Source organism: Microcaecilia unicolor, chromosome 7 (genome assembly GCF_901765095.1).
Source record: "Microcaecilia unicolor chromosome 7, aMicUni1.1, whole genome shotgun sequence".
NCBI lineage: Eukaryota > Metazoa > Chordata > Amphibia > Gymnophiona > Siphonopidae > Microcaecilia > Microcaecilia unicolor.
Window position 1 is genome coordinate 298744122 of NC_044037.1, and position 27986 is coordinate 298772107.

A 27986-nucleotide genomic window follows, 5' to 3' on the forward strand; every position below is an offset into this window, starting at 1 on the left:
TTAGAGCACTGGCCTTGCAATCTAGAGGTGGCCAGTTCAAATCCCACTGCTGCTCCTTGTGATATAAGTAAAACGTATTGCCTCATGAAGGTTAGAAATTGGAATCCAGTGCCTTACAAAGACCAGCCTTAATGATCTTTGATGGGAAGTTGGAAAATGAGAGTATCTGGCACAGAAGAAAGTAGGGACGGGCTGTTGTTTGAAATGAGTGTCTGTTGGTAATAGTGTGCCCTGTTCTTAAAGAGGGCATATTATTAATATTCATTAGAAATGACATTTTCTGGGCACCCACCCCTAGAAGAGAGCCTCATTTAAGAAAAGAGCTACAGCATTAATATGTGACGAAATACTTGAACTGTTTAAGCTCAACTATGGGGTCCTTTTACTAAGCTGCGGTAAAAAAAAGGCCTACGGTAGTGTGGGCGAGTTACCACGGCTGGGGGAAAAGGGGATTTTTTTTTTAATGGGGCAGTACATGGCCGTGCACTAAATTTAAAAGTAGCGCACGGCTACTTACTGCCTGAGCGGTAAGGGCTCACACGCTACATGCGTGGTAATCATGCATCATGCTCCAATGTGGCCGCGCTGACGATTACCACTGGGAACGCCCCCTGCGGTAGAAAATAGAAAAATATTTTCTACCATGGGAAACAGCGCACGCCAAAATTGAAACTACCGCTGGGTAGGCGCACTAACCGTGCGTTAATGTCTTTTTGGCACCACCACCCATGCGGTAGCCCTACCTGCTGCTTAGTACAAGGGCCCGTATGACTATTGTAGCCAAGTTCTACACCATTCTGAAATAACCTTTTTTTTTTTTTTAACATTATGATCTTGTTACCATAAGGATGGAGAAGTTGGAGGCCTTTTTAACGCTGGAAGGAGAAGCTATTTCTGATTTAAGCACTCCAGAATTAGAGGTGAGTTTTGAAGTAGTTTTATTTTGAAATAGGATTGGATTGGCTAATTATTTTTCATTCTTTATTCACTGCAACATCCCCTATGGATGGGGAATGTAAAGCTCTCGGGTCATTCACTTTCTTATTGTTTAGTTGTGATTATCCAAACCTGAGGTGGTAATAATGCAAGTACTGTGCAACTTATCTATTACTTACAAACTTCACTTTGTATATACAACATCTGGGAAAGAGAGATTTCAAAGAGACGAGATCATTTAGAACGAGAAAATGCCTCTGTATGTCAGCGGGTCTGGATATTTATACACCTTACAGACTCGCTGAACTGACTCTTCATGGTCAAAAAAACTCGCGTTTTCCTGATAATCTCGGTCCTCTTTTCAATTTCTCGTCTCAGTTTTACTTTTATTTTTTTCACTATTATTTTTCTTTCTTATTCGTAATTCTTGATGTTAGTGGAAGCAATAATTGAAGGCAAATTTTGCCATACAAACAATTGGAAGCAATTTTTTTTTTATTTTTGTTACATTTGTACCCCGCACTTTCCCACTCATGGCAGGCTCAATGCGGCTTACATGGGGCAATGGAGGGTTAAGTGACTTGCCCAGAGTCACAAGGAGCTGCCTGTGCCTGAAGTGGGAATCGAATTCAGTTTCTCAGGACCAAAGTCCACCACCCTAACCACTAGGCCACTCCTCCCACTAGGCCACTCCTCCACTGTTGCTACTATTTGAGATTCTACATGGAATGTTGCTATTCCACTAGCAACATTCCATGTAGAAGTCGGCCCTTGCAGATCACCAATATGGCTGCGCAGGCTTCTGCTTCTGTGAGTCTGACGTCTCAGACTCACAGAAACAGAAGTCTGTGCAGCCTTCTACATGGAATGTTGCTAGTGGAATAGCAACATTCCATGTAGAATCTCCAATAGTAGCAACATTCCATGTAGAATCTCCAATAGTATCTATTTTATTTTTGTTACATTTGTACCCTGCGCTTTCCCACTCATGGCAGGCTCAATGCGGCTTACATGGGGCAATGGAGGGTTAAGTGACTTGCCCAGAGTCACAAGGAGCTGCCTGTGCCTGAAGTGGGAATCAAACTCAGTTCCTCAGTTCCCCAGGACCAAAGTCCACCACCCTAACCACTAGGCCACTCCTCCACTGAAAGCGACCTGAGCTCTCACTTATCTTTTAGTTGTTACCAGGTCCTTTCTTATACATTCGCCTTCTGATATTTGGCCAGGTCCTCTCCTCCTACGGGCCCCTTTTCGTCTTTATATCTGCTTAGGCTTCCTCAGGGAAAACTTGATCATTCAGACTTCAGACTGTACTTCCATTGAAGCTAAACTTCCATTTTTTACGCGCTGATCATTCCATCCGCTCTTGCTGCTCATCCATCGGTACTTTCATTGTTACCACCTCAGGTTTGGATAAGACTATATATTTTTGAAGAGTGCTAAAGTTCTACGAATTAGAGTGTAGTTGTTGTGATTGGCATAGTAGTGATGTAATCAGAGGGAGAGTTTTATAGAAAGGCTTTAGTGATAAAGAGAAATGTAGAAAATTGACAGCAGATAAAGACCACGCTGCTATCCACACCATTTAATAAACCCTACAAACTAGACATAGATTTTGCTTCGGGGTTAGGGGAGGGGGAGGAAAGAGTGCAAGGAGGTGGGAGGTTGAGCGTGAAGGGGCAGAAGGAGTGCATATGGAACATCGGATGGAAAACCTCTATGTCAAGAGACACACTCCTGCCCCACACCTTTCTACTTTAGACACCTCCCCCCCCCCCTTTAAAGGTGGACATTGGCCCAGATACACATCGACCCTTGCAAACAGTCACATGATGGCACTCATTGTCCCATATAACCTCCGCACAGTCATAGCCCTTTCTGCTCTGCTGAGGCACACTTGGTCATGTCTCTTCTCACCAACTTCCACAGATGTGCATGAGTTGGGAAACATGCCGTTATGTGCACTTTCAACTTGTTTGTTGCTGTTTGTCTCCATCTCTTCCTCCAGGAGGGCGTATTGGGCATCAAACACCTTTTTTTCTTTAAAATTGTATTTCCTGATATTGCTTCTGGGTTATTTCTTGCAACTTCATGTCATGTCTTTCTATAGCTTCCCCTTCACTAGAAAATGTTTCATTTGTTCAGTAATTACCTTTAAGTATTTAAATGTCTGAATCCTATCTCACTTGGCCCTCCTCTAATCTAGAGCATGCCTGTATGTGTATCTATATATTTAAGTCTCTTCTCATATGTATTCTGGCGCAGACCCAGTACCGTTTTGTTTTCATTCTTGTAGACTACTTTTAACCTCTATATTCTTAGGGGCCCTTTTACTAAGGGACGTAGGCGCCTTTGTGCGCCAATTTGGAACTACCGCGAGCCCCGGGCAGTAATTCCATTTTTTACACGCGCCCAAAACGCACGGCAGAAAATATTTATTTTTTATTTTGTACCATGTGGCGGTAATGGCTCCTGTACTATCCCGGTGGTAAAATTATGAATAATTTCCAGGCCTGCCAGAAATGGTGCATGCTAGGGGCGGAACTGCCTCCGCATTAGGCAGGCGGTAGTTTCGATTTAGTATGTGCACAGATACATATGTACCAGTCAACTTCTCCACTCCAGCTTAGTGGTTTGTGGTTGCCTGACTCACACCTAGAGCCCTTGTTACAATGTTTTCAGTTGGCTAGCCTTCAATCCTCAGAGTGGTACATATTAATGATATGTTATAAGTACATAAGTACTGCCATACTGGGAAAGACCAAAGGTCCATCGAGCCCAGCGTCCTGTTTCCAACAGTGGCCAATCCAGGTAACAAATACCTGGCAAGATCCCAAAAAAGTACAAAACGTTTTATACTGCTTATCCCAGAAATAGTGGATTTTCCCCATGTCCATTTAATAACGGTCTATGGACTTTTTCTTTAGGAAGCCGTCCAAACCTTTTTTAAACTCCGCTAACCTAACCGCCGTTACCACATTCTCTGGCAACGAATTCCAGAGTTTAATTACACGTTGAGTGAAGAAAAATGTTCTCCGATTCGTTTTAAATTTACTACATTGTAGCTTCATCGCATGCCCCCTAGTCCTAGTATTTTTGGAAAGTGTGAACAGACCAGTAGTGGATCTGCACTTTAATATGTGTTCTTTTAGAACCTGGGAATGCTAACTGGCCCTGGTGATTTGCTGCTTTTTAGCATGTCAGTTTACTCTTATGCGTCATCCAGTCTCACACTGTTTCTGTTCCTCTGATTCCTCACTTTCAAAGAATAGTTTGGTGTGGGTATCTTCCCGAAATCCTCTTTAGTAAAGACAAAAGCAAAGAATTGATTTAGATTATCTATAATGGCTTCGTCTTCCCTCAACTGTCCTTTTATTTTACTCTTGAACTTCTAGAGGTCTAACACTCCCAGATTTCTTACTTTTAATGCATTTGTATAAACGTTTTAGTTTTTTGTCTCTGGCAAGTTGCCTTTCAAATTCTTTCTTAGCCTTTCTTATTACTGTTTTACATCTACCTAGTAAGAGCTTACCGTATTTTTCGGACTATAAGACGCACTTTTTTCCCCCAAAATTTGGGAGGAAAATGGGGGGTGCGTCTTATAGTCCGAAGGTAGCGGTTTTTGACCTCCGTTTTGTACTTACAGGATTCCGTGTTCCCTGGTGGTCTAGTGACGTCGGGGCAGGAAAGAGCCCCCTCTTTCCTACCCATCGCGCTGCTCTCCCTGCTTCTCAATGGTTTCCGGCGGTCTCGGCGACATTCAAAATGGCCGCCGAGAATCTCGGCGGCCATTTTGAATCTCGCCGAGACCGTCGGAAACCATTGAGAAGCAGGGAGAGCAGCGCGATGGGCAGGAAAGAGGGGGCTCTTTCCTGCCCCGACGTCACTAGACCACCAGGGAACACGGAATCCTGTAAGTACAAAACGGAGGTCAAAAATTCGGACAAGACGCACCGGAGCACCTAGGTTTTAGAGGAGGGAAAGAGGAAAATTTTTTTTTTCCTCTTTCCCTCCTCTAAAACCTAGGTGCGTCTTATGGTCCGGTGCTTCTTATAGTCCGAAAAATACGGTATGCTCTTTCTTATTCTCTTGATTTGGACTAGCTTTTCATTTTTTTTTAAAGGAGGCCTTGTCTGTAGGCAGGGCCGTGCCAACACGGTAAGCGCGGTAAGCGCTGCAGGGGGGCGCCTACCTTCAAGGGCGCCGTGCCGTCCTTAAAAAAACAACTTACTCCCTCGCTCCTCCCCCCGCCCCCCCCCCCCACACTTTTAAATTTACCTCCCTCTGACGTCTGCGCAGCGTCAGTCAAAGCGCTGGCTGTCTGACGTCTCTCCACCAGCCCAGCCTTCCCTTTGCTCGTTCGTTCCCTGTGTCCCGCCTTCTTCTGACGTCATTTCCTTGAGGGTGGGACACACAGAAGGAACGAACGAGCGAAGGGAAGGCTGGGCTGGTGGAGAGACGTCAGACAGGCAGCGCTTTGACTGACGCTGCGCAGACATCGGAGGGAGGTAAATTTAAAAGTGCGGGGGGGGCGCGCGCACCAACTGATCGTCTGCAGGGGGCGCCAGAGACCCTTGGCATGGCCCTGTCTGTAGGTTCTTTCACTTCATCTTTTAATCATGCTTCCTTCTGCCTTTATATTCTTTCCAACCCAATAGAAGTTGGAAAGGATTGTACTAAAGGGTTTGAGAATATCTGGGGGCAAAATAACTCTCCAAAAGTTTAACAGAATGAGATGAAGCCAGTAAAAAGACATGAGTTTAAAATTAGGCTAAATTGAAGTGGGGGTTGCAGAGAAAGTCCCCTCTTACCCTCCCTCCCCCCCCCCAAAAAAAAATGGGCCAATACATTTCTGTGAGAGAATGAATTCTAGCTTCTCTAACATGGAAAACATTTAAAAGAACGGGATGAAACTTGGCATCGAAGAAGAACTGGTAAAGAGACACAAGTCTGAAAATAGGTCAAAAATTGAACCAAGGGTTCTAGAGAAATGAGCCCCCCTCCCCCATGACCCAGTATATTTCTGTGCTGCAGAAGCTGGAAGTCCTTCTCCCATAGAAACTTAGAGTGAAATGTAGGTGGAGTTCCCTACTCTTCCAACCCCCCATAGGTACCCCCCTGCAACTGCTGTCCCCTGTAAATTGCTCTATTTTCTTTTTTAAAAATATAAATATATACTCCAATCCCCAAAACTATTTGTCCTGCAAACTACCCCACTTCGATAACCACCCCCTACAACTGCATAGTGATTAAGGAATTGCACCTTTCAAACTGCCTTCCCCCCATCTCCTCCCCTAAACACAGATGTACAAAAGCACACACACACACACAAACACAAGTCTAAACACCCACCATCCCCCCTCCCCCAACACATACTTGCAGAGGGGTTGGAAAGAATTCCATGAGCAGTGCCCTGCATGCTTTCTCCACTTGTTTTAATGTTTAGAATACCTTCTTATTTGAACTTACAAGATGATAGTTTTAAATATTCACTCCATGCCTCATACAGGGTTTTAACCCTCGTAACTGTCTTTCTTCATTTTATTGTAGTCTTTTTAAAGTTGAATGCTGCTGTACATAGGCGGTCGGTGGCCCAACTGTTTGGGGAGGCTAAAGGGGGCGGGGTTAGGGGTGGGGCCAGGGGTGGAGCTTAAATCCATAATTGTCTGATAACACGCAGAAAAAATAAATAAATAAAATAAGTCACAATTAATACCTTTTATTAAATTTAGATATATATCATACGTCAAAGAATAAAGTGGTTGCTCAAAGCATATTCTAACCACAGTCGCTCACCTGCAAAACACTATGCACAACTTTGTGCAAAAACACACTCAGAACCTTACTGTACCATAAATATTACACTGGGCAGAACCTAATACACCAATATACCACCCATACGGAAAATACAGACTGTCAACAATATGAAACAAGGGATCATATCATCACAATTCTCATGTAGAGCCACAAAACACCCTAATTCATGTTTAATGTGGGATAAAATGCCATAAATAAGTAAATAAATATAAACTTTTAATGTTGAGCACCTGATTCTCAAGTGGACATATTCCAAACACTATAATGAAAATAAAATGATCTTTTCTACCTTTGTTGTCTGGTGACTTTTTCTGATCATGCTGGCCCAGTATCCGTTCTGCTGCTATCTGTCCTCAGTGCAGGTCAGGAAGTCATCCTCCTTAAATATCTCCCTGGCAACCCAGGACACCTCCAGCCAACCCCCCCTGCTTTCCCAGCAGTAAGATAAACAAACAAACAAACAAACCATAAACCAATTTCTACAACTGCTAGAGGGCTTTCACTGCAGCTCCTGCTGTGAGGATGGAGGTAAATCAACAATTTAATCCCCTCAGAGCAGCTGGACTCCACAGCTGATCCATTCTGCTGCAGCAGGGGGGAGGCTTAGCCTCTCCAAGCCTCTTATACCGGGCGCCTATGCTGCTGTAGTAGACTAGCTTAGCATTCCCCCTTCAATGACTGTGTTAAATTTAATTACATCATAATATTTAAACATCCTACCAATTTAAAAAGAAATCTAAACTCAAGCCTACAAAATGTCAGAGAATACTGCTGTGAATTTGTCCAAAGACTGGCCCTGTAGCATTCATCTATTTTATCCTGTTTCCCAACCTACTGTTCTTACTCCTGATCAACCTACAGCTTGTTTTGATCCGGGTTTGATTTCAGGAGTTACTACAGCTACTGTCGGAGAAGGTGCATGAAGATAAAGCAACACTGTGCTCATTGAAGAATGAGCTGCTTAAACTGGAGAAGGACGTAACTCAAAGGTATGGCACATAAGAAGGTGGGGCTCAGAGTTCCGGGCTTTGTAGTTTTGGCACTCTTGTTTCCAGGTTGTCAGAGATAATGACCTAAATTGCTTTATAGTTCATTAAAACTTGATATACACCACCAATCCTGTAATACATCACAGTGGTTTACTAAAACTAAGAATAAAGTGAATAGAATAAGATAAGAACGCCATTAAAAATGACAGGATTCATCTAGCCACATAGCAAAAGAAAACGCAAAGCTTCAATTATGGCCACATATAAGATACACAGATATCACTTTAATGGGTCACCAGCCTTGACCCTGCAGCTTCACTCCAAAAGCCTCCCGGAAAAAAAATATGTCTTTTGTAATACTGTGGCTGGAGACAGGGAATGAGAAAAACAGATTGTCAGTCTGAAATGACATATAATTTTTGCTAAAACTTGTATACTGTTATAGTGTTGCTATTTCCATAAACCCAGCCTAGGATAAATACATACATGGGAGCTGATGCAGAAAGCTTCCAGCATGGTTACCCTGGGATAACAATGCGGAAAGGGTTTCAGCGTGAGTATTAAATTTCGCTGAAACCCTGACCGCACATCTCATTGAAATGAATGCACATGCAGTGCATTTGCTATCCCACAGCATGCAACAACAACAAAAAAGTTTTGGCTGCATGATTATCTTGGGAAAATAAAAGCCAGGATTCTCCCTGCCCCGGATACCTGCATCGGCCTCTCCCACCATAATGACCCAACTGGCCTTACCCCCTCACTATTAAAAGGTTTCCTTAGTGATCCAGTAGCCCCCCCCCCCCCCACCGACCCAAACCCCTTTCCTCCCCCTTCCTACCAAACCCACTTGCCATACTTAACAGGAGATGCAGGAACAATGCCTACTTGCTCCTGCTTCCGGCACCGCCATCTTGAAAAATGGCAGCATCTTGCCCTGCATGGTGCATTCTGGGATGACATATAAGGGTCAAATCAAAAGTCGACACACATTCAGCAAACAAAATTTTTTCATAAATAATCTTTAAAACTGAAACAAACTCTCGCTATTTTTCATCTATTCACACTGCCCTGATTATAAAGCTTTTTTTTAATATAATTTATTATTATTATTGATAATGGAGGGAAAAAGACCTCAAAAGTCTTTCCACAGCAGCAAGTATATTTTTCTTCGTGTTGGCACTTCATAGACTCCGATCTTATCATCGGTCAAAAGAACCTCCACTTATCTTTGTCCGAACGTATTTCAAAATGGCATTGAAATACAACAGAATCAAAACAGGGTTTGGGTGTGGAGATATGAGATCGCTACACTAAACAATAAACAAGTATCCACCATATGAAAATGTCTTGAACAATTTTTAAAAAATTATCAATGGAAGGAAAAAAGGCCTCAAAGAGCTCATGAATCAGATAGATTTAATAGAGCTAAACAGATCTGAACAATCTTCTCTTGATCATTGGCCAAAAAAACCCTTCCATCTTAATATATCATTCCTAAATTCAGTCCTATTTGTTTTACATGTTGGATTTCTTCTTTCTTCCACTGCTTTGGTATTGACAATACTGAGGTTAAGGTGGCTGCACAAGACCCCACATATAGCAAACCTCTGACATTTTCTCTATCGCCACCTGCTGGCAGGGGGACATAACCCACAAGTCTCTTGATCTGTTGGGACTAAGGGAAAGAAAATTACCAGGTTAAGACCAGTGACGTAGCCACAGGTGGGCTTGGGTGGGCATTTATGGCTCAGGCCCACCCAACAGTAGCACATGTTTAGTGGTAACTGGTGGGAATCCCAAGCTCCGCCAGCTGAAGATTTTCCCCTGATGGTAACGAAAACGCTACTCTCCATAACACCAGCACCTGCGCATGCTCAGTTTTCAGTGCATGCCTGCTGCCAAGGTGGAAAGAAGCGTTTTCCCACCAGCTGAGATAATTTTTTTGTGGGGGGGGGGGGGGGGGGGGGGGCAGAGAACACTTGGTGTCCACCCAATTCTTGCCTAGGCCCACCCAAAATCTGTTGTCTGGCTACGCCCCTGGTTAAGACTAATTCTACCTTAATGTCACATATAGGATATGAAGCACGGCTTATTGCTAAAACTAATGGGCAAATGACTGAGAAGAATTTGAAAGTCTGGACATGCTAAGGTGTATTCTCCCTAGAAAATGTCATATGACCTGTTTTAGGCACATGATTCTCTGATGCCCTACAAATTTAAAAGTGCAAAAACTCAGAATTTATTAAAGAGCTTTGTTTCTGTAATTGTCCTGCCTGTTCCTATGATCTCTTCCCATTTGTTGGAGTGGGGAAATTAGGATTCCCTTTTTTACATAGTTTTTTTGCTATAGATTAGATTTGGATTCTGAACTCAAATTTCCTGCCTTTTTTTAAGTAGAGGAGTGTGGTAGCCGTGTTAGTCCACTCTTAAGGTTATCAATAGAAATCAAACAAAATAAAACATGGATAAGATGATACCTTTTTTATTGGACATAACTTAATACATTTCTTGATTAGCTTTCGAAGGTTGCCCTTCTTCCTCAGATCGGAAATAAGCAAATGTGCTAGCTAACAGTGTATATAAGTGAAAACATTCAAGCATTACTATGACAGTAAAACAGACACCATTGGAGATTCTACATGGAATGTTGCTACTATTGGAGATTCTACATGGAATGTTGCTATTCCACTAGCAACATTCCATGTAGAAGGCTGCGCAGGCTTCTGTTTCTGTGAGTCTGACGTCCTGCACGTACGTGCAGGATGTCAGTCTCACAGAAGCAGAAGCCTGCGCGGCCACATTGGTGATCCGCAAGGGCCGACTTCTACATGGAATGTTGCTAGTGGAATAGCAACATTCCATGTAGAATCTATAGAAATCAAACAAAATAAAACATGGAAAAGAAAATAAGATGATACCTTTTTTATTGGACATAACTTAATACATTTCTTGATTAGCTTTCGAAGGTTGCCCTTCTTCGTCAGATTGGAAATAAGCAAATGTGCTAGCTGACAGTGTATATAAGTGAAAACATTCAAGCATTACTATGACAGTCTGACAGGGTGGGAGGATGGGGGTGGGTAGGAGGTATGCATGGGGACATCAAAGCATATCATTGATATTCTAACAGGGTGGGTGTGGATAGGTGAGGGGAGGGTGATCAACATACAGTTTTATGGTTTATAATGGGCTAGGAACCCCAGATCCTTGTTAAGTCATTCCTACCCACCCCCCTCCTCCCACCCTGTCAGACTGTCATAGTAATGCTTGAATGTTTTCACTTATATACACTGTCAGCTAGCACATTTGCTTATTTCCGATCTGAGGAAGAAGGGCGACCTTCGAAAGCTAATGAAGAAATGTATTAAGTTATGTCCAATAAAAAAGGTATCATCTTATTTTCTTTTCCATGTTTTATTTTGTTTGATTTCTATAGATTCTACATGGAATGTTGCTATTCCACTAGCAACATTCCATGTAGAAGTCGGCCCTTGTAGATCACCAATGTGGCCGCGCAGGCTTCTGCTTCTGTGAGTCTGACGTCCTGCACGTACGTGCAGGACGTCAGACTCACAGAAACAGAAGCCTGCGCAGCCTTCTACATGGAATGTTGCTAGTGGAATAGCAACATTCCATGTAGAATCTCCAATAGTAGCAACATTCCATGTAGAATCTCCAATAGCAGCAACATTCCATGTAGAATCTCCAATGGTATCTATTTTACTGTCATAGTAATGCTTGAATGTTTTCACTTATATACACTGTCAGCTAGCACATTTGCTTATTTCCGATCTGACGAAGAAGGGCAACCTTCGAAAGCTAATCAAGAAATGTATTAAGTTATGTCCAATAAAAAAGGTATCATCTTATTTTCTTTTCCATGTTTTATTTTGTTTGATTTCTATTGACTGCCTTTTTTTCTAACCATGTCCAGTAGGTATTTCCCTGCCCCGGAGGGTTTACAGTGTTTTTTGAGATGATGGAGGGTGATCTGACTTGTGCCAGTGAGAGAAGCTGAATTTAAACCCTGACCATCTCTAGCTCTTTAATACACAAACATTTTTACATTCTCAAAAATAATAGAAGTGAAGCCAACAATGCAGTATAACAAGTGGCAAGGAAGGAAAAAGCCTCAAAGAGTTTCCAGGGACCGTCACCCTTTATAAAGCTCTATAACGCCATATATTGGCTTAAACATTCATCATTGGCATAAAAAACATTCCTCCACCAGTTATATAAATTAAATATCTTTTAAAGGTATAATGTCTCTTCAAAGCATTATTGCAGTCCTATTACATAAATCTTTACTAAGCTTTAAACTGCTCAATTGCTCGTTGATTGAAGCATGAAGTCACAGAGCCATCATCTAACGCCAAAAACCAACGTTGGTCACTGTTTCGTCCAACTACTTCCGGGTCTGTGGCATACTTCTGAATGTAAAAAGCAATGAATTAGGCTGAAGGACTTATAACAAAAGAATTGTTAAAACCTGAAATAACTTCTTACGTACTCCAGGCTCTTGGCTGAATTTTATACAGGTCCTCTAACCTGAACTAAGATGGCACCTCCCTAAATAAAATTGGCGTCAGACACCTTTGAACTTGATAACCAATCATCCAATCAGCAGTCTTTTATGTAGAAAATATAATCAAAAGAAATGACACCATTCAGTTTTTGCATTTAAACTCTTAGGTTCCAAATATCGGAATTTTAAAATCCATTTCTGCTCTTGCCGTAACAGTCTTTTTGTCTATCACCCTCTCTTTGAGATGGCTTTTGTTCACTGAAGGGCTAGACAATGCAATGAATCAAAACTGTGTTGGTGTTTGTTACAATGTATCACTAATGAGGAAGTAGTTCTACCAGTCTTGATCGTGCTTTTGTGTTCTAAAAGATGAGTATTCAATCTCCTTGTTTGTCCAACATAAACTTTATTAGAAGGGCAAATGATGCCATACACGACATAATCTGTTCTACACGTTGTGTTTGCTGTCAACTGATTAAACAGAATTTGTAGTAGGATCTGTAAAGAAATTAAAAAAATGAAGATTCAAGCATCACATCACAAGTGGAACATTCTCTGCATTTATTTATTTATTTTGTTACATTTGTACCCCGCACTTTCCCACTCATGGCAGGCTCAATGCGACTTTCATGGGGCAATGGAGGGTTAAGTGACTTGCCCAGAGTCCCACTAGCAACATTCCATGTAGAAGTCGGCCCTTGCAGATCACCAATGTGGCCGCGCAGGCTTCTGCGAGTCTGACGTCCTGCACATACGTGCAGGATGTCAGACTCACAGAAACAGAAGCCTGCGCAGCCTTCTACATGGAATGTTGCTAGTGGAATAGCAACATTCCATGTAGAATCTCCAATAGTAGCAACATTCCATGTAGAATCTCCAATAGTATCTATCTTATTTTTGTTACATTTGTACCCCGCACTTTCCCACTCATGGCAGGCTCAATGCGGCTTACATGGGGCAATGGAGGGTTAAGTGACTTGCCCAGAGTCCCACTAGCAACATTCCATGTAGAAGTCGGCCCTTGCAGATCATCAATGTGGCTGCGCAGGCTTCTGCGAGTCTGACGTCCTGCACATACGTGCAGGATGTCAGACTCACAGAAACAGAAGCCTGCGCAGCCTTCTACATGGAATGTTGCTAGTGGATAGCAACATTCCATGTAGAATCTCCAATAGTAGCAACATTCCATGTAGAATCTCCAATAGTATCTATCTTATTTTTGTTACATTTGTACCCCGCACTTTCCCACTCATGGCAGGCTGAATGCGGCTTACATGGGGCAATGGAGGGTCAAGTGACTTGCCCAGAGTCCCACTAGCAACATTCCATGTAGAAGTCGGCCCTTGCAGATCACCAATGTGGCCGCGCAGGCTTCTGCGAGTCTGACGTCCTGCACATACGTGCAGGATGTCAGACTCACAGAAACAGAAGCCTGCGCAGCCTTCTACATGGAATGTTGCTAGTGGAATAGCAACATTCCATGTAGAATCTCCAATAGTAGCAACATTCCATGTAGAATCTCCAATAGTATCTATCTTATTTTTGTTACATTTGTACCCCGCACTTTCCCACTCATGGCAGGCTGAATGCGGCTTACATGGGGCAATGGAGGGTCAAGTGACTTACCCAGAGTCCCACTAGCAACATTCCATGTAGAAGTCGGCCCTTGCAGATCACCAATGTGGCCGTGCAGGCTTCTGCTTCTGTGAGTCTGACGTCCTGCACGTATGTGCAGGACGTCAGACTCACAGAAACAGAAGCCTGCGCAGCCTTCTACATGGAATGTTGCTAGTGGAGTAGCAACATTCCATGTAGAATCTCCAATAGTATCTATTTTATTTTTGTTACATTTGTACCCTGCGCTTTCCCACTCATGGCAGGCTCAATGCGGCTTACATGGGGCAATGGAGGGTTAAGTGACTTGCCCAGAGTCACAAGGAGCTGCCTGTGCCTGCAGTGGGAATCGAACCCAGTTCTCCAGGACCAAAGTCCACCACACTAACCACTAGGCCATGGTTATTGTCATGATCATGTCCTTCTATGTTAAATTGTACAGCGCTGCGTAACCCTAGTAGCGCTTTAGAAATGTTAAGTAGTAGTAGTATTGTAACCATGGACCAGAGGATTATCCTCTACTGCAACTTTTATGTAAACCATATAGTAGATTCTGGAAAAAAAAAAAACCTGTATTGTGGTCAGAATTCCCCAGTGCCCTTTAATTGCTCTAGTAACTGTAGAAACAGCAGTTGTATGTTTCAGTACACATGTAAGGACATCTGCATCCTCATTTTCAATGTTCATAGCATCTGTCTTATCACGAGGGCATAATAATTCTCTGTTGTTAAATTTTGCTGTCTAATATGCTGTCTTAACCACTGCTGCAGGATAACCTCAATTTAAGTAATTGAGTTGACAGATATCTCACTTGCTTCTTAAAATGTTGGTCATCTGAACAGATTCCCCTATACCTAATAAATTGTGAAAAGGGGAGACTGTCAAGTAGAGTTTTAGGGTGATAGTTTCCATAAGTTTTCTATCTGTTGATTTCTGATGTACTGTAGTAGAAAATCCAACTAATCCTTTTTTTTTTTTAATGGTGACATCCAAAAAAAGAAATGGAATCCATGTCAAGATGTAAAGTGAATTTAATCTTCATGTGACACCCTGTTCAAATATTCCACAAAAGAAAATAAATCTTGGTTTTCTCCTTCCCACAACAAAAAAATATCTATCAAATGAACCCCAAATTTGATTTTAGCAAAAGCTTCACTGGAATAAACAAAACTCTCTTAAAAAACCAAAACACATGAACAGGTTAGCAATTGAGGGTGCCATTGTTGTCCCCATTGCAACACCTGAAACCTGTTGAAATGCTCGCCCCTCATGCTGAGAAAAACTGTTCTGTATAGCTTAGACAGCAAAACACAGTTGGAACATCCATCAAAGATCCCTTATCTAAAATTGTTTTTAAACATTCAATGCTTCCATCTGAGGAATTACAGTATATAATATCACATCTAATATTAAGATGCATTGTCCTACGTCTCCCTCTTTTCTGCAAGTCATCTCATATAAACTGTAGAATCACATATATATGACCGTCCCTGTTAACACAATGGGAACCAAAAAGCAATCCGCATACATAGATATAGGTTCTAGAAGAGAACCCTGACTCTTGCTTTTGCTACTAGACTAGTCTTCCACTCTCCAGCAGTAAAAATTGATGCTGAACAATTATCCTGTCAGGATGGAGCAGTAGCAGTTGTCATGATCATGCCCTCAATATGTGACTAGTGAGATGTATTTTCAAAGCACTCAGACTTACAAAGTTACGTGGAGGGGCATAATCGAAAGGGGTGCCCACGTTTTCCTGAGGATGTTCTCGCAGGACATCCCGGTGAAACCCGTATTATCGAAAGAAGATGGGCGTCCATCTTTCGTTTTGATAATACGGTCGGGGACACCCAAATCTTGACATTTAGGTCGTCCCTAGAGATGGTCGCCCTTAGATTTGGTCTTCTGATTTTTGTCAATAATGGAAACTAAGGATGCCCATCTCAGAAACGACCAAATGCAAGCCCTTTGGTCGTGGGAGGAGCCAGCATTCCTAGTGCACTGGTCCACCTGACGTGCCAGAACACCAACCGGGCACCCTAGGGGGCACTGCAGTGGACTTCATAAATTGCTCCCAGGTGCATAGCTCCCTTACCTTGTGTGCTGAGCCCCCCCCCCCAAAACCCCCTACCCACAACTGTACAACACTACCATAGCCCTTATGGGTGAAGGGGGGCACCTAGATGTGGGTACAGTGGGTTTCTGTTGGGTTTTGAAGGGCTCACATTTTGGGGGGGATGGGCCTAGGTCCGCCTGCCTGAAGTGCACTGCACCCACTAAAACTGCTCCAGGGACCTGCATACTGCTGTCATGGAGCTGGGTATGATATTTGAGGCTGGCAAAAAAAATTTTTTTTAATATTTTTTGAGGGTGGGAGGGGGTTAGTGACTACCAGGGGAGTAAGGGGAGGTCATCCCCGATTCCCTCCGGTGGTCATCTGGTCAGTTTGGGCACCTTTTTGTTGCTTGGTCGTAAGAAAAAAAGGACCAGGTAAAGTCGTCCAAGTGTTCGTCAGGGACGCCCTTTTTTTTTCCCCATTATGGATCGAGGACACCCATGTGTTAAGCAAGCCCAAGTCCTGCCCTCACTACGCCTCCGACACGCCCCTGGGAACTTTGGTCATCCCCGCGACGGAAAGCAGTTGGGGATGCGCAAAATCGGCTTTCCATTATACCGATTTGGGTGACCCTGTGAGAAGGACGCCCATCTTGCGATTTGTGTCGAAAGATGGACGTCCTTCTCTTTCGAAAATAACTATGTTACTATCAGGCAAGCCTGATAGTAGCCTATGGAACTTTATTAATTTAAGTGCTTTGAAAGTGAGACCAAGTGTATGCCTTTCTGTGTGTGTGTGTGTGGGGGGGGGGGGGGGTGGTAGCGAATTAGGGTTGATGCTGGACTTTCTGATTTCCAAATTTAAACTGATACGAATGTGGATACAAATCTAGCGAACAGAGATTTTCACTTGTCTGCAGCAGTTCTGCATGTGTTAACGTATTAAAAATTCAATAAAATTATTTAAGGGAACAGGAAATGATGAACATGTCAGTGCACCACATATACATTCCCCCTCTCTAACCCCCCCCCCCCAAAAAAAAAAAAACAGAAATTGCTTGATTGTCAACCACAATCAAGAATGGAAATCTGGTTCTTATAAACCCCCCACCTCCACCCTTTAAATGAGATAAAGTAGGTATTCATCCACCTCACCCCGTATTCTCTCTGGGAACTAATACTCTCACTCCAACTGCAATAAATTATAGGTGATTCATAGTTAAGCTTCTAGCTGTTGGAGAAAGGGATTGTAAATCCACACCTGATATCACCGCGGAGACCCAGGCAAAGGTATCGGCCTGCTTATCCGACATTGCTGCCTGGATGTCCAACCGCCACCTGAAACTGAACATGTCCGAGCTCATCGTCTTTCCACCAAAACCCACTTCTCCTCTTCTGCCACTTTCTATCTTAGTCGATAACACCCTCATCCTCCCCGTCTCATCTGCCCGCAACCTCGGAGTCATCTTCGACTCCTCTCTCTCCTTCTCCGCGCATATCCAGCAGATAGCCAAGACCTGTCGCTTCTTCCTCTTTAACATCAGCAAAATTCGCCCTCTCCTCTCTGAACACACCACCCGAACCCTCGTCCACGCTCTCATTACCTCTCGCCTTGACTACTGCAACTTACTCCTCACCGGCCTCCCACTTAGCCATCTATTCCCCCTTCAATCTGTTCAGAACTCTGCCGCACGTCTTATATTCCGCCAGAACCGTTATACTCATATCACCCCTCTCCTTAGGTCACTTCACTGGCTTCCAATCAGATACTGCATTCAGTTCAAGCTCCTCCTTCTTGCCTACAAATGCACTCAGTCTGCTGCCCCTCGCTACCTCTCTACCCTCATCTCCCCTTACGTTCCCGCCCGAAACCTCCGCTCACAAGACAAATCCCTCCTCTCAGTGCCCTTCTCCACCACCACCAACTCCGCTCATTCTGCCTCGCCTCACCCTATGCTTGGAACAACCTTCCTGAGCCCTTACGCCAAGCCCCCTCCCTACCCATATTCAAGTCTTTGCTGAAAGCCCACCTCTTCAGTGCTGCTTTCGGCACCTAACTCTTACCTTTCAGGAAATCCAGACTGCCCCAATTTGACGGCACCTATCGGACTGACTGTTCACTTGTCCTTTAGATTGTAAGCTTCTTGAGCAGGGATTGTCTTTCTATATTAAATTGTACAGCGCTGCGTAACCCTAGTAGCGCTTTAGAAATGTTAAGTAGTAGTAAATATGTTTTGCATATATTTAAATTATAGGACAGAGTAATGCTATTGATAACTGGATGGGAGGATAAATTTGGAGGGGGGGGGAAGGGGTTACTACGAAGGGGGTAGAGTGGAATCAGAGGGGGAATAAAATGTTAAATGGTTGATGTTCACATTGTTTAATTGCTCAAGTTTTTCTTTTTTCCTCTTTCACAAAATTAGACATTGTATTAAGAGAATGGAAGAAAGTGCTGTGTATTTACTTACCTTTGATTACATCAAAATAGATTATATGCAATTTCCACCCCTACTTGCCCATATTTTGCCATTCTGGTCTTCCAGCCCTATGTCTGTAATTATCAGTAGTGACTGATTTTAATTCCGTATCTGCTTCTGATTTCTCTAGAGCTGCAGAGAGACAGTTTTATGTGCTGTTGGCAGCTCAGCTCACGGACCTGGATCAAACCCTGAGAGAGGAGCACGGGACCAGTGAACAGCTGAGAGAGCTCTTGGAAGAACTGGAAAGACTGCAGAGGGGCTGTCTGCAAGATGACAAGTGCCAGGCTGGGTTTGTACAGTAGGATGTGGGATGGAGAGAGAATGGCAATAAAGCTAAAGGGTGGGTGTGTGTCCGGTTTGGTATTCCATCCTTCTCCACTAGGGGGAGATACAAGACAAAGCAATATAGAAAACAGTCTGATGACAAAAAAAAAAAAGAAATGATTAGGTCCAGTCAGTCTCTGCCCAGTATTACTCCTGGTATAATGGTACAGACCCTCAGTTGACCTCTCGCATTCTTTCATTTTATGACTAGCCGTTAAGCCCGTTAAAACGGGCGAGTTTTTTTAATTTCACCTCCATGTCCAGCAACTGTCCTCTTCCCTCACCCCATGTCAAGCCACCGTCCTCTGTTCCCTGCCCTGGCCCCAGAACGTTTTTTGATCCCTGCTTGGTTTCTGCTGCGGGTTTTTTTGTTGCCTCGGCCACTTCGTCATTCTGCTGTGCCCTTGTACATCCTGGTTCTCTTCTCCATCCTCCCTCCCTCCCCCACCGATGTCCACGCCCCCTCCTTCGCTCCCTATTGGCTGCATTACGTTCTCCTCCATTTTCCACACCCCTCCCCTCCCTATTGGCTGCATTATGTCCTCCTCCAATTTCCACACCCCCTCCTTCCCTCCCTATTGGCTACATTACGTCCTCCTTCGTTTTCCACGCCCCCTCCCCTCCCTATTGGCAGCATTATGTCCTCCGATTTCCACGCCCCCTCCTTCCCTCCCTATTGGCTGCATTACGTCCTCCGATTTCCACGCCCCCTCCTTCCCTCCCTATTGGCTGTATTATGTCCTCCGATTTCCACGCCCCCTCCTTCCCTCCCTATTGGCTGCGTTATGTCCTCCTTCGTTTTCCACGCCCCCTCCTTCCCTCCCTATTGGCTACATTACGTCCTCCTTCGTTTTCCACGCCCCCTCCCCTCCCTATTGGCAGCATTATGTCCTCCGATTTCCACGCCCCCTCCTTCCCTCCCTATTGGCTGCATTACGTCCTCCGATTTCCACGCCCCCTCCTTCCCTCCCTATTGGCTGTATTATGTCCTCCGATTTCCACGCCCCCTCCTTCCCTCCCTATTGGCTACATTATGTCCTCCGTTTTCCATGCCCCCTCCCCTCCCTATTGGCTACATTACGTCCTCCTTCGTTTTCCACGCCCCCTCCCCTCCCTATTGGCTGCATTATGTCTTCCGATGTCCACGCCCCCTCCTTTCCTCCCTATTGGCTGCATTATGTCTTCCGATGTCCACGCCCCCTCCTTTCCTCCCTATTGGCTGCATTACGTCCTCCGATTTCCACGCCCCCTCCTTCCCTCCCTATTGGCTACATTACGTCCTCCGTTTTCCATGCCCCCTCCCCTCCCTATTGGCTACATTACGTCCTCCTACGTTTTCCACGCCCCCTCCCCTCCCTATTGGCTGCATTATGTCCTCCTCCGATTTCCACGCCCCCTCCTTCCCTCCCTATTGGCTGCATTATGTCCTCCTTCGATGTCCGCGCCCCCTCCTTCCCTCCCTATTGGCTGCATTACGTCCTCCGATTTCCACGCCCCCTCCTTCCCTCCCTATTGGCTACATTACGTCTTCCTTCGTTTTCCACGCCCCCTCCCCTCCCTATTGGCAGCATTATGTCCTCCTCCGATTTCCACGCCCCCTCCTTCCCTCCCTATTGGCTACATTACGTCCTCCTACGTTTTCCACGCCCCCTCCCCTCCCTATTGGCTGCATTATGTCCTCCTCCGATTTCCACGCCCCCTCCTTCCCTCCCTAATGGCTGCATTACGTCCTCCGATTTCCACGCCCCCTCCTTCCCTCCCTATTGGCTACATTACGTCCTCCGTTTTCCATGCCCCCTCCCTTCCCTATTGGCTACATTACGTCCTCCTTCGTTTTCCACGCCCCCTCCCCTCCCTATTGGCTGCATTATGTCCTCCGATTTCCACGCCTCCTCCTTCCCTCCCTATTGGCTGCATTACGTCCTCCGATTTCCACGCCTCCTCCCCTCCCTATTGGCTGCATTATGTCCTCCTTCGATGTCCGCGCCCCCTCCTTCCCTCCCTATTGGCTGCATTACGTCCTCCGATTTCCACGCCCCCTCCTTCCCTCCCTATTGGCTGCGTTATGTCCTCCTTCGATGTCCACGCCCCCTCCTTCCCTCCCTATAGGCTGCATTACGTCCTCCGATTTCCACGCCCCCTCCCCTCCCTATTGGCTGCATTACGTTCAGTACAGGAGCTGCTGGTGGAGGCGGGGTTTGGAGTGTTGCTCCTTGAACGTTCGGTCTCTACTGCGCATTTGCGGGTGAGTACGGTCACTCGCAATTTATATGTTTGATTTTTGGCCTTTGCTCTTCCTGGACTTTTTTTTTTTTTTTTTTTTTTTTGACGGTTGCCTCCACCATCTCTTTTGGAAGGGCAGTCCACGCATCACCACCCTTTTCATGAAGAAATGTTTTCCACCGTTACTCTGCCACATTTGAACCTTTTGCGCTTTGACCTCTTGTTCTTTTAATTCTCAAATATCTGTCTCTCTCTCTGTCCTCCAAGATATACATATGCATTTATTTAACACATTTATACCCCGCATTTCCCACTAGTTGCAGGCTCAATGTGGCTTACACAATAACATGGGTAGGCTACAGTTCAGTATAATATCATTAATCAATGTCATAGTAAAAAAATTAATCGTAAACGTATCGTCTAAGATAATAAAAGATAATGGAAAAACATTAAGGGTCCATAAATTTTGCTGAACAGATAAGAAATAAACTAAGTAACGTCTGGATGGTACGCCTTCTTGAACAGGGTGGTCTTCAATAATTTCCTGAAGTTTGGATGATTCCGAGTTGATTTTAAGAGTTTAGGCAGTGCATTCCATAGCTGAGTTTCTATGAAGGAGATGATGCGTACGTAGATTTGTATTTGAGGCCATTGCAATCTGGATAATGTAACATCAAATAGGATCGGGAAAGACTGGAACTATTTCTGGGTGGTAGATCTATAAGATTTAACATGTAGCCAGGAACTTCACCATAAATGATCCTATGAATCAAGGTGCAAATTTTAAAGGCAATACGTTCCTTGATGGGAAGCCAATGTAATTTTTCTCGAAGGGGCTCGGCAGATTCGAATTTAGATTTTCCAAAGATCATTCTCGCTGCTGTATTCTGTGCGGTCTGAAGTTTCTTGATTAGTTGTTCTTTTCAGCCTGCATAGATGCCGTTGCAGTAATCTAAATGACTTAGTACCATTGATTGTATTAGGTTGCGGAAAACTTCTCGAGGAAAGAAAGGTTATATACGCTTAAGTTTCCACTTTGAGTAAAACATTTTCTTTGTGGTGCAATTTACTTGGGTTTCCAGGGTCAGGTGCTGATCAATTGTGGCACCAAGTAGTTTTAGAATATCAGAACTAGGGAGGGTGTAGTTGGGGGATATTTACAGTTGTAGGTTTAAATTTATTATGCTGAGAGGATAAGATGAGGCAGTGCGTCTTCTCAGTGTTCAGTTTTAGTTGAAATGAGTTAGCCCACTCGTCCATAGTACTCAAGCTTATCCTAATTAAATTGGTGATTTCAGTCAAGTCCAGACTAAAAGGTATATAGATTGTCACATCGTCAGCATAAATAAATGGGTCTAAACCTAGGTTCGATAGAGAATTAGTCAATGGAATCATCACAGTATTAAAGAGTGTTGGTGATAGAGGTGAACCTTGAGGGACTCCGCAGACTGCTTTCCATGAGGATGATATGATTGAATTCAATTTCACTCTATATGATCTACATGATAGAAAGCCCTTAATCCAACTAAGTACGTTTCCGCCAATCCCAAAATAGTCAAGAAGATGTAGTAAGATGTCATGGTTGACCATGTCAAATGCGTTGGACATGTCGAATTGGAGGAGAAGTATACTTTTGTCACCAGCAATTAATTGCTTGAATTTGGCCATCAGGGTAACCAATACAGTTTCCGTACTATAGCAGGAGCGAAAGCCAGATTGTGAGTCATGTAAGATGGAGAATTTGTCCAAGTATTCCGTGAGTCATTTGGTCACCATACTTTCCATTAATTTAATTAACAATGGGATAGAAGCAACTGGACGGTAGTTTGTAATGTCATTGGTCTTTTTGGGGTTTTTTTTGTATCCTTAGGTATAGGAGAAGGATGTTCCCGTAATTCTTATGGAAACAGCCTTGTTGAAGTATAAAGTTTAGGTGTGATGTGAGGTCTGAAATGTACCGGGTTGCAGCGAATTTGAGTAAGTAATTGGGGCACGTGTCCAGTTTGCAATAGGAATTAGAGAATTTGGAAATCTCTTGAGTAACTGACTCAGTGGTGAGAGGAGCAAAGTGCGGTCCGCTGGGTGGTCTCCGGACTCAAGCATATTGAAGAAATGTTTGGTGTTCAAGTTCTTAAGAGGTAGTGAATTACGTAATTTTAAGATTTTTTCATTGAAGTATTTGGCCAGAGATTCAGCAGATGGGATGTTTGTGCTTGAAGAAGTAATTGAGTTAGTGTCAAAAAGTTTATTAACAACAAGATATAATTTCTTTAGATCTGTGTAATCATGACCTATTTTAGATTTATAATAGGACTTTCTTGCCTGTCTGATTGTGTATTTATATTTTCTAAGAGCTAGTTTCCATTCATTGAGTGTATGTTCGTTCTTTCCTTTTTTTCCATTTGCGTTCCTTTTTTCTGGTTTGCGTCTTTAGATTTTTTTAGGTTTTTAAATCTCATCTCATATTGGTCAGGAGGATTTGCTTACAGAAAAAGGATTGAATTAATATCAATTTAAACCTATTTGTAAAAAAAACGCTGTTTCCTTTTGTAACTGCTCAAGCCCCTTCTCTCTCCGATGTGCTCTGCTCCCAACCTAGGAGTTGAGACAAAGCAGCAGAAGTCTCACTGGATAAGCTGGACATTAGGGGGGAGGGGAAGGGTGTGAGTGGAAGAATGTAAGCATAGGGGTTCAGTGCTGTTGAATTTGATGTGGGAAAAGGGGAGATGGAGAAAGGACCTGCTTTGTACTGGGTGTGTGAAAGTGCAGTAGCTGCAAAACAACACTCCCTCCCTATCTCAGACAGCCTAAAAATCCTCGGAGTCCCAATTGACCGCAACCTTACCCTTGAGAGCCAAGTAAACTCCGTAATAAAGAAAATGTTGTATTCAATGTGGAGACTTAAACGAATAAAGCCTTTCTTCCCGAGGGCCCCCGCATATTTCGCCCTGGACCCCCATACTGCCGTCAAACTTCCCCCGCCGTCGCCGTGGGCTACCTTTTGCTGGCCAGGGACCCCAACCCCCCCAGCCGAGGTCTGCTTTCTTCTGCTGCTGCCTTTAAAAATATTTCTTCAGCTGGCGGGGGGCCCCAACCCCCGCCAGCCGAGCCGAGGTTTTTTAAGTTCGATCGTCCTCCCGATCATCCTCCGTGCTGTTCAAAGCTGCTGAACCCGGGGGGGGGGGGGGGGGTGCCGGCGGCAGGGGGTGTCGGCAATGATGGCGGCGGAGGGGGGGCTATAATGTGCCCCCTCACTCTGGCTCTGGCCCCCCCCTACCGCTGAACTTCAGATACGCCTCTGGTGTGTGTGGACTACATAGGCTCACTTCCATTCCTGTCTATTAAACCTTGCTCTGACGCCAGCATCCTGTCCTAATCACTGCCTTCGGTCTGGGAGGGGGAAGGGGGAGAGGTTTGAGGGAGGGAGCAGATGCAGGGAGGACAAGAAACGACAAAGTTGAAGGAAGAAGGAGGAGAGAGATCAGAATGATACTGGAACCCGCAGGGGAGAGAGAATCGGGCACTCCGTGCAGCAGTGTTTGGGGAGGCAATGCCCCCCTTCGCCCTCCGCTCCAAACCATTCACTCGTCCTCCCCCTGGGGCCCAGCCCCAAAGTCTTTCATTATCTGACAAACTGCTTCTTATAGTCTTACCGGTAAGACGTAGTTCACGTCTTCTTCAGCAAGGTCTATATGTTCATTGGTTAGGTGGTTGCCAAACCTGATCCTGGAGGCACCCCAGCCAGTCAGGTTTTATTCATGAGAAAGATTTGCATGCAGGGAAGGCAGTGCATGCAAATCTCTCTCATGAATATTGACTGGTGGGTATCCTGAAAACCTGACTGGCTGAGGTGCCTTCAGGACCAGGTTTAGGAACCACTGGTATATTAAAAACTCAAGAGCCTGTCTGAGGAGGGTTTCCAGTCACTTTCCCCTTTTGATAAAAATTCTCTTACTAAAATTTGAAGGAAGTTTCTTTCATAAGACGTGTGTCCGTTCCCAGTTATAAAACAGTCCTGACACTGCATTTCTGAAATTTAAATCATGAGATCAATTTTTTTGATCTCATGGATCCTCAGGAACTTAACCGAGATTGGATAGCAGAGCCGGTAGTGGGAGGCGGGGCTGGAGGTTGGGAGGCAGGGATAGTGCTGGGCGGACTTATACGGTCTGTGCCAGAGCCGGTGGTGGGAGGCGGGGATAGTGCTAGGCAGACTTATACGGTCTGTGCCAGAACCGGTGGTGGGAGGCGGGGCTGGTGGTTGGGAGGCGGGTATAGTGCTGGACAGACTTATACGGTCTGTGCCAGAGCCGGTGGTGGGAGGCGGGGCTGGTGGTTGGGAGGCGGGGATAGTGCTGGACAGACTTATATGGTCTGTGCCAGAGCCGGTGGTGGGAGGTGGGACTGGTGGTTGGGAGGCGGGGCTAGTGCTGGACAGACTTATACGGTCTGTGCCCTGAAGAGCATAGGTACAAATCAAGGTAAGGTATACACAAAAAGTAGCACACATGAGTTGTCTTGTTGGGCAGACTGGATGGACCGTGCAAGTCTTTTTCTGCCGTCATCTACTATGTTTTTCCCCGGAAACTCCATTATGAGATGCACCAGATTAACACCAAGTGAACTTGGGTTATAGAAAATGTTCCTCAAGTTCCAGTGCCCCTGAGATGGGGAGAAAGGAAGTCTAGAAAAGAGGTAAAACCTTGGGAGGTTAAAGGACTGGTTCAGGGTTGTGCGGGAAATTGAAGGGTATTGAAATGGGAGGCACTGTGGTAAGGTTGTTTTGCTGCTTCTGGGCATTTTCTTTATAGAAAAGAAGCAGATGAACTTCAAGAACTGGAAGCCACGTTAGCACCTCTCCAGCAAAGGAAAGATGTGTTGAGAGGGGAGAAAGAAGATCTACTCAAATCTCTGGAGGCCTACCGAGCTGAGCTGGCAGAGATACAGGCACAGCAAAGTTCAGGTAGCATGGGGGTGAGGTAGTTGGGGGTTTTCCTCAGCTCACATTGCTGTTCTTTGGCTGACCACAAGGTGCCACTGTGTGAGCTGTAAATGATAGTTCAGGAGCAGTAGACACTGGGTGGACCCTCTATTTCCCTGTTCAACCACACAGACTGCAGTCATTAAGCCAAAAAATGAAGGGGTTGATCAGTGATTTTCCTTATTTAAAATACATTCCTCAGGGCACACCAAGTTAGGGTTACCATATGTCTGGATTTACCCGGATATGTCCTTTTTGAGGGCATGTCTGGTCAACCGGACGGGTTTTGCCAATCTGCCCGTTTGTCCGGATTTCTGGACAAACGGGCAGGCTGGCCGTCCTATAGGACAGCCCGCCCACCAGCCTGCCTGTTTGTCCAGAAATCCAGACCAACGGGCAGATTGCTTGCCTCCCCTCCCCTGTCTTACTACTGCCCTGGTGGTCTAGTGACCTCTTCTGCCCTCGGGACAAGAAAGAGCCCCCTCTTTCCTGCCCGGAGCGCTGCCCTGCATGCACCCTTCCTGTTGCTGATCCTCGGCGCCGATTCAAAATGGCCGCCGAGAGTTGAAGTGACCTCGCGAGACTCCAATTCTCGGCGGCCATTTTGACTCGGCGCCGAGGATCAGGAACAGGAAGGATGCATGCAGGGCAGCGCTCCAGGCAGGAAAGAGGGGGCTCTTTCCTGCCCCGAAGAGGTCATTAGACCACCAGGGCAGTAGTAAGGGGAGAGGGGGCGACGGGGTATGTGACGGGGGAGGGGAAAATGTGACGGGGCGGAGCGTGTGGTGGGGGCAGGGCATGTGTCCTTTTTGGGGGGACAAAATATGGTAACCCTACACCAATAAATATGCATGTGAGAGATTGGCATGCATGTCCTCCTTGGTCTGCCAATCTGTCTTGTACATATTCATTGTGGACATTCAGAAAACCCAATAGGACTTTGGGGTTGTGAAGGCCTGGCCTAGAGTACACATATGTGGTACATTTCTTTGGGGATTTGATATTACTAAGATTTGCCCTTGTCTTTGTATGTGCCTCAGGTCTGTATAGAATTCAGAAAGTAAGATCATAGATTGTGTTTAATTATACTTCACCTTGCAAGCCTCTCATTAAAGCACCAAACTGAAGATGCCTTGACCCAACCCCCCCCCCCCCCCCCCCCCCCCCCCCCCCCCCCCCCCCAACACCTGTACGTTGTGGAAGAAGGGTGTAATGCTTTTCTTACCTGTACAGCTGATGAAGAATTGCTTGGCCTGCAGAGGGAGCAGTCTGAGAGAGAGTCGGATACATCACAGAAGAGAGCTGCTGACATTCTCCTGGATGACTGCATAAGACAGCTCGGGGTGTTAAAAATCTTTACAGAGAAGAAATGACCTGCTGAATCTGGATGACTCCTACCGTTTGGCTGTAATTTCAATAAGCTTTTGTAACAGGAAGTACAGAACCTTGTAGAGGATACAAATGTGTGTATATAGAATGGCTGTTCATACGCTTTTTCTAATCAGTTTATAGGAAAAATGTTAATAAACGTATTTTGTAAGGGGTTTTCACTGTTCTTGTAAATAAATAAAATCTGATCCTTTTGCAACAATTGGGTTGCCATTTGAATTGATGGTTGCATATTTGATAGGGCTGCACTTTAATCGCAGTTATCTCTGTGATTACTACATTAAGGACCCATTTTACTAAACTGCCCTAATGATTCCCAGTGCAGCAATGCCGACAAAACCCATTCACTTTGAATGGGCTTCGTCGGCATCACCACACTGCAACTGTTAGGGTGGTTTGGTAAAAGAGGCTCATATTAGCCCTCTCCTCAAGTCACTTCACTGGTTTCCTATCCATTTCCGCATACAGTTCAAACTCCTCTTATTGACCTATAAGTGCATTCACTCTGCAGCTCCTCAGGACCTCTCCACTCTCATCTCTCCCTACATTCCTCCCCGGGAACTCCGTTCACTGGGTAAATCTCTCTTATCTGCACCCTTCTCCTCCACTGCTAACTCCACACTCCGTTCCTTTTATCTTGCTGCACC

General features: G+C 44.8%; 1 protein-coding gene across 2 annotated transcripts in view; it reads left to right on the forward strand.

The window, feature by feature from the left end:
- LOC115474267 overlaps window positions 1-27541 on the forward strand; it is a 39750-nt gene extending 12209 nt beyond the window's left edge. For both annotated transcript variants that reach the window (XM_030209664.1, XM_030209663.1), the window contains 5 exons: window positions 848-920; window positions 7642-7742; window positions 18550-18711; window positions 25781-25932; window positions 27184-27541. In XM_030209664.1, the coding sequence (XP_030065524.1) occupies window positions 849-920; window positions 7642-7742; window positions 18550-18711; window positions 25781-25932; window positions 27184-27323 (627 nt within the window). In that variant the 5' untranslated portion in view covers window position 848 and the 3' untranslated portion in view covers window positions 27324-27541. The remainder of the gene's footprint in view (window positions 1-847; window positions 921-7641; window positions 7743-18549; window positions 18712-25780; window positions 25933-27183) is intronic.
- The last annotated feature ends 445 nt before the right edge of the window (window positions 27542-27986 follow it).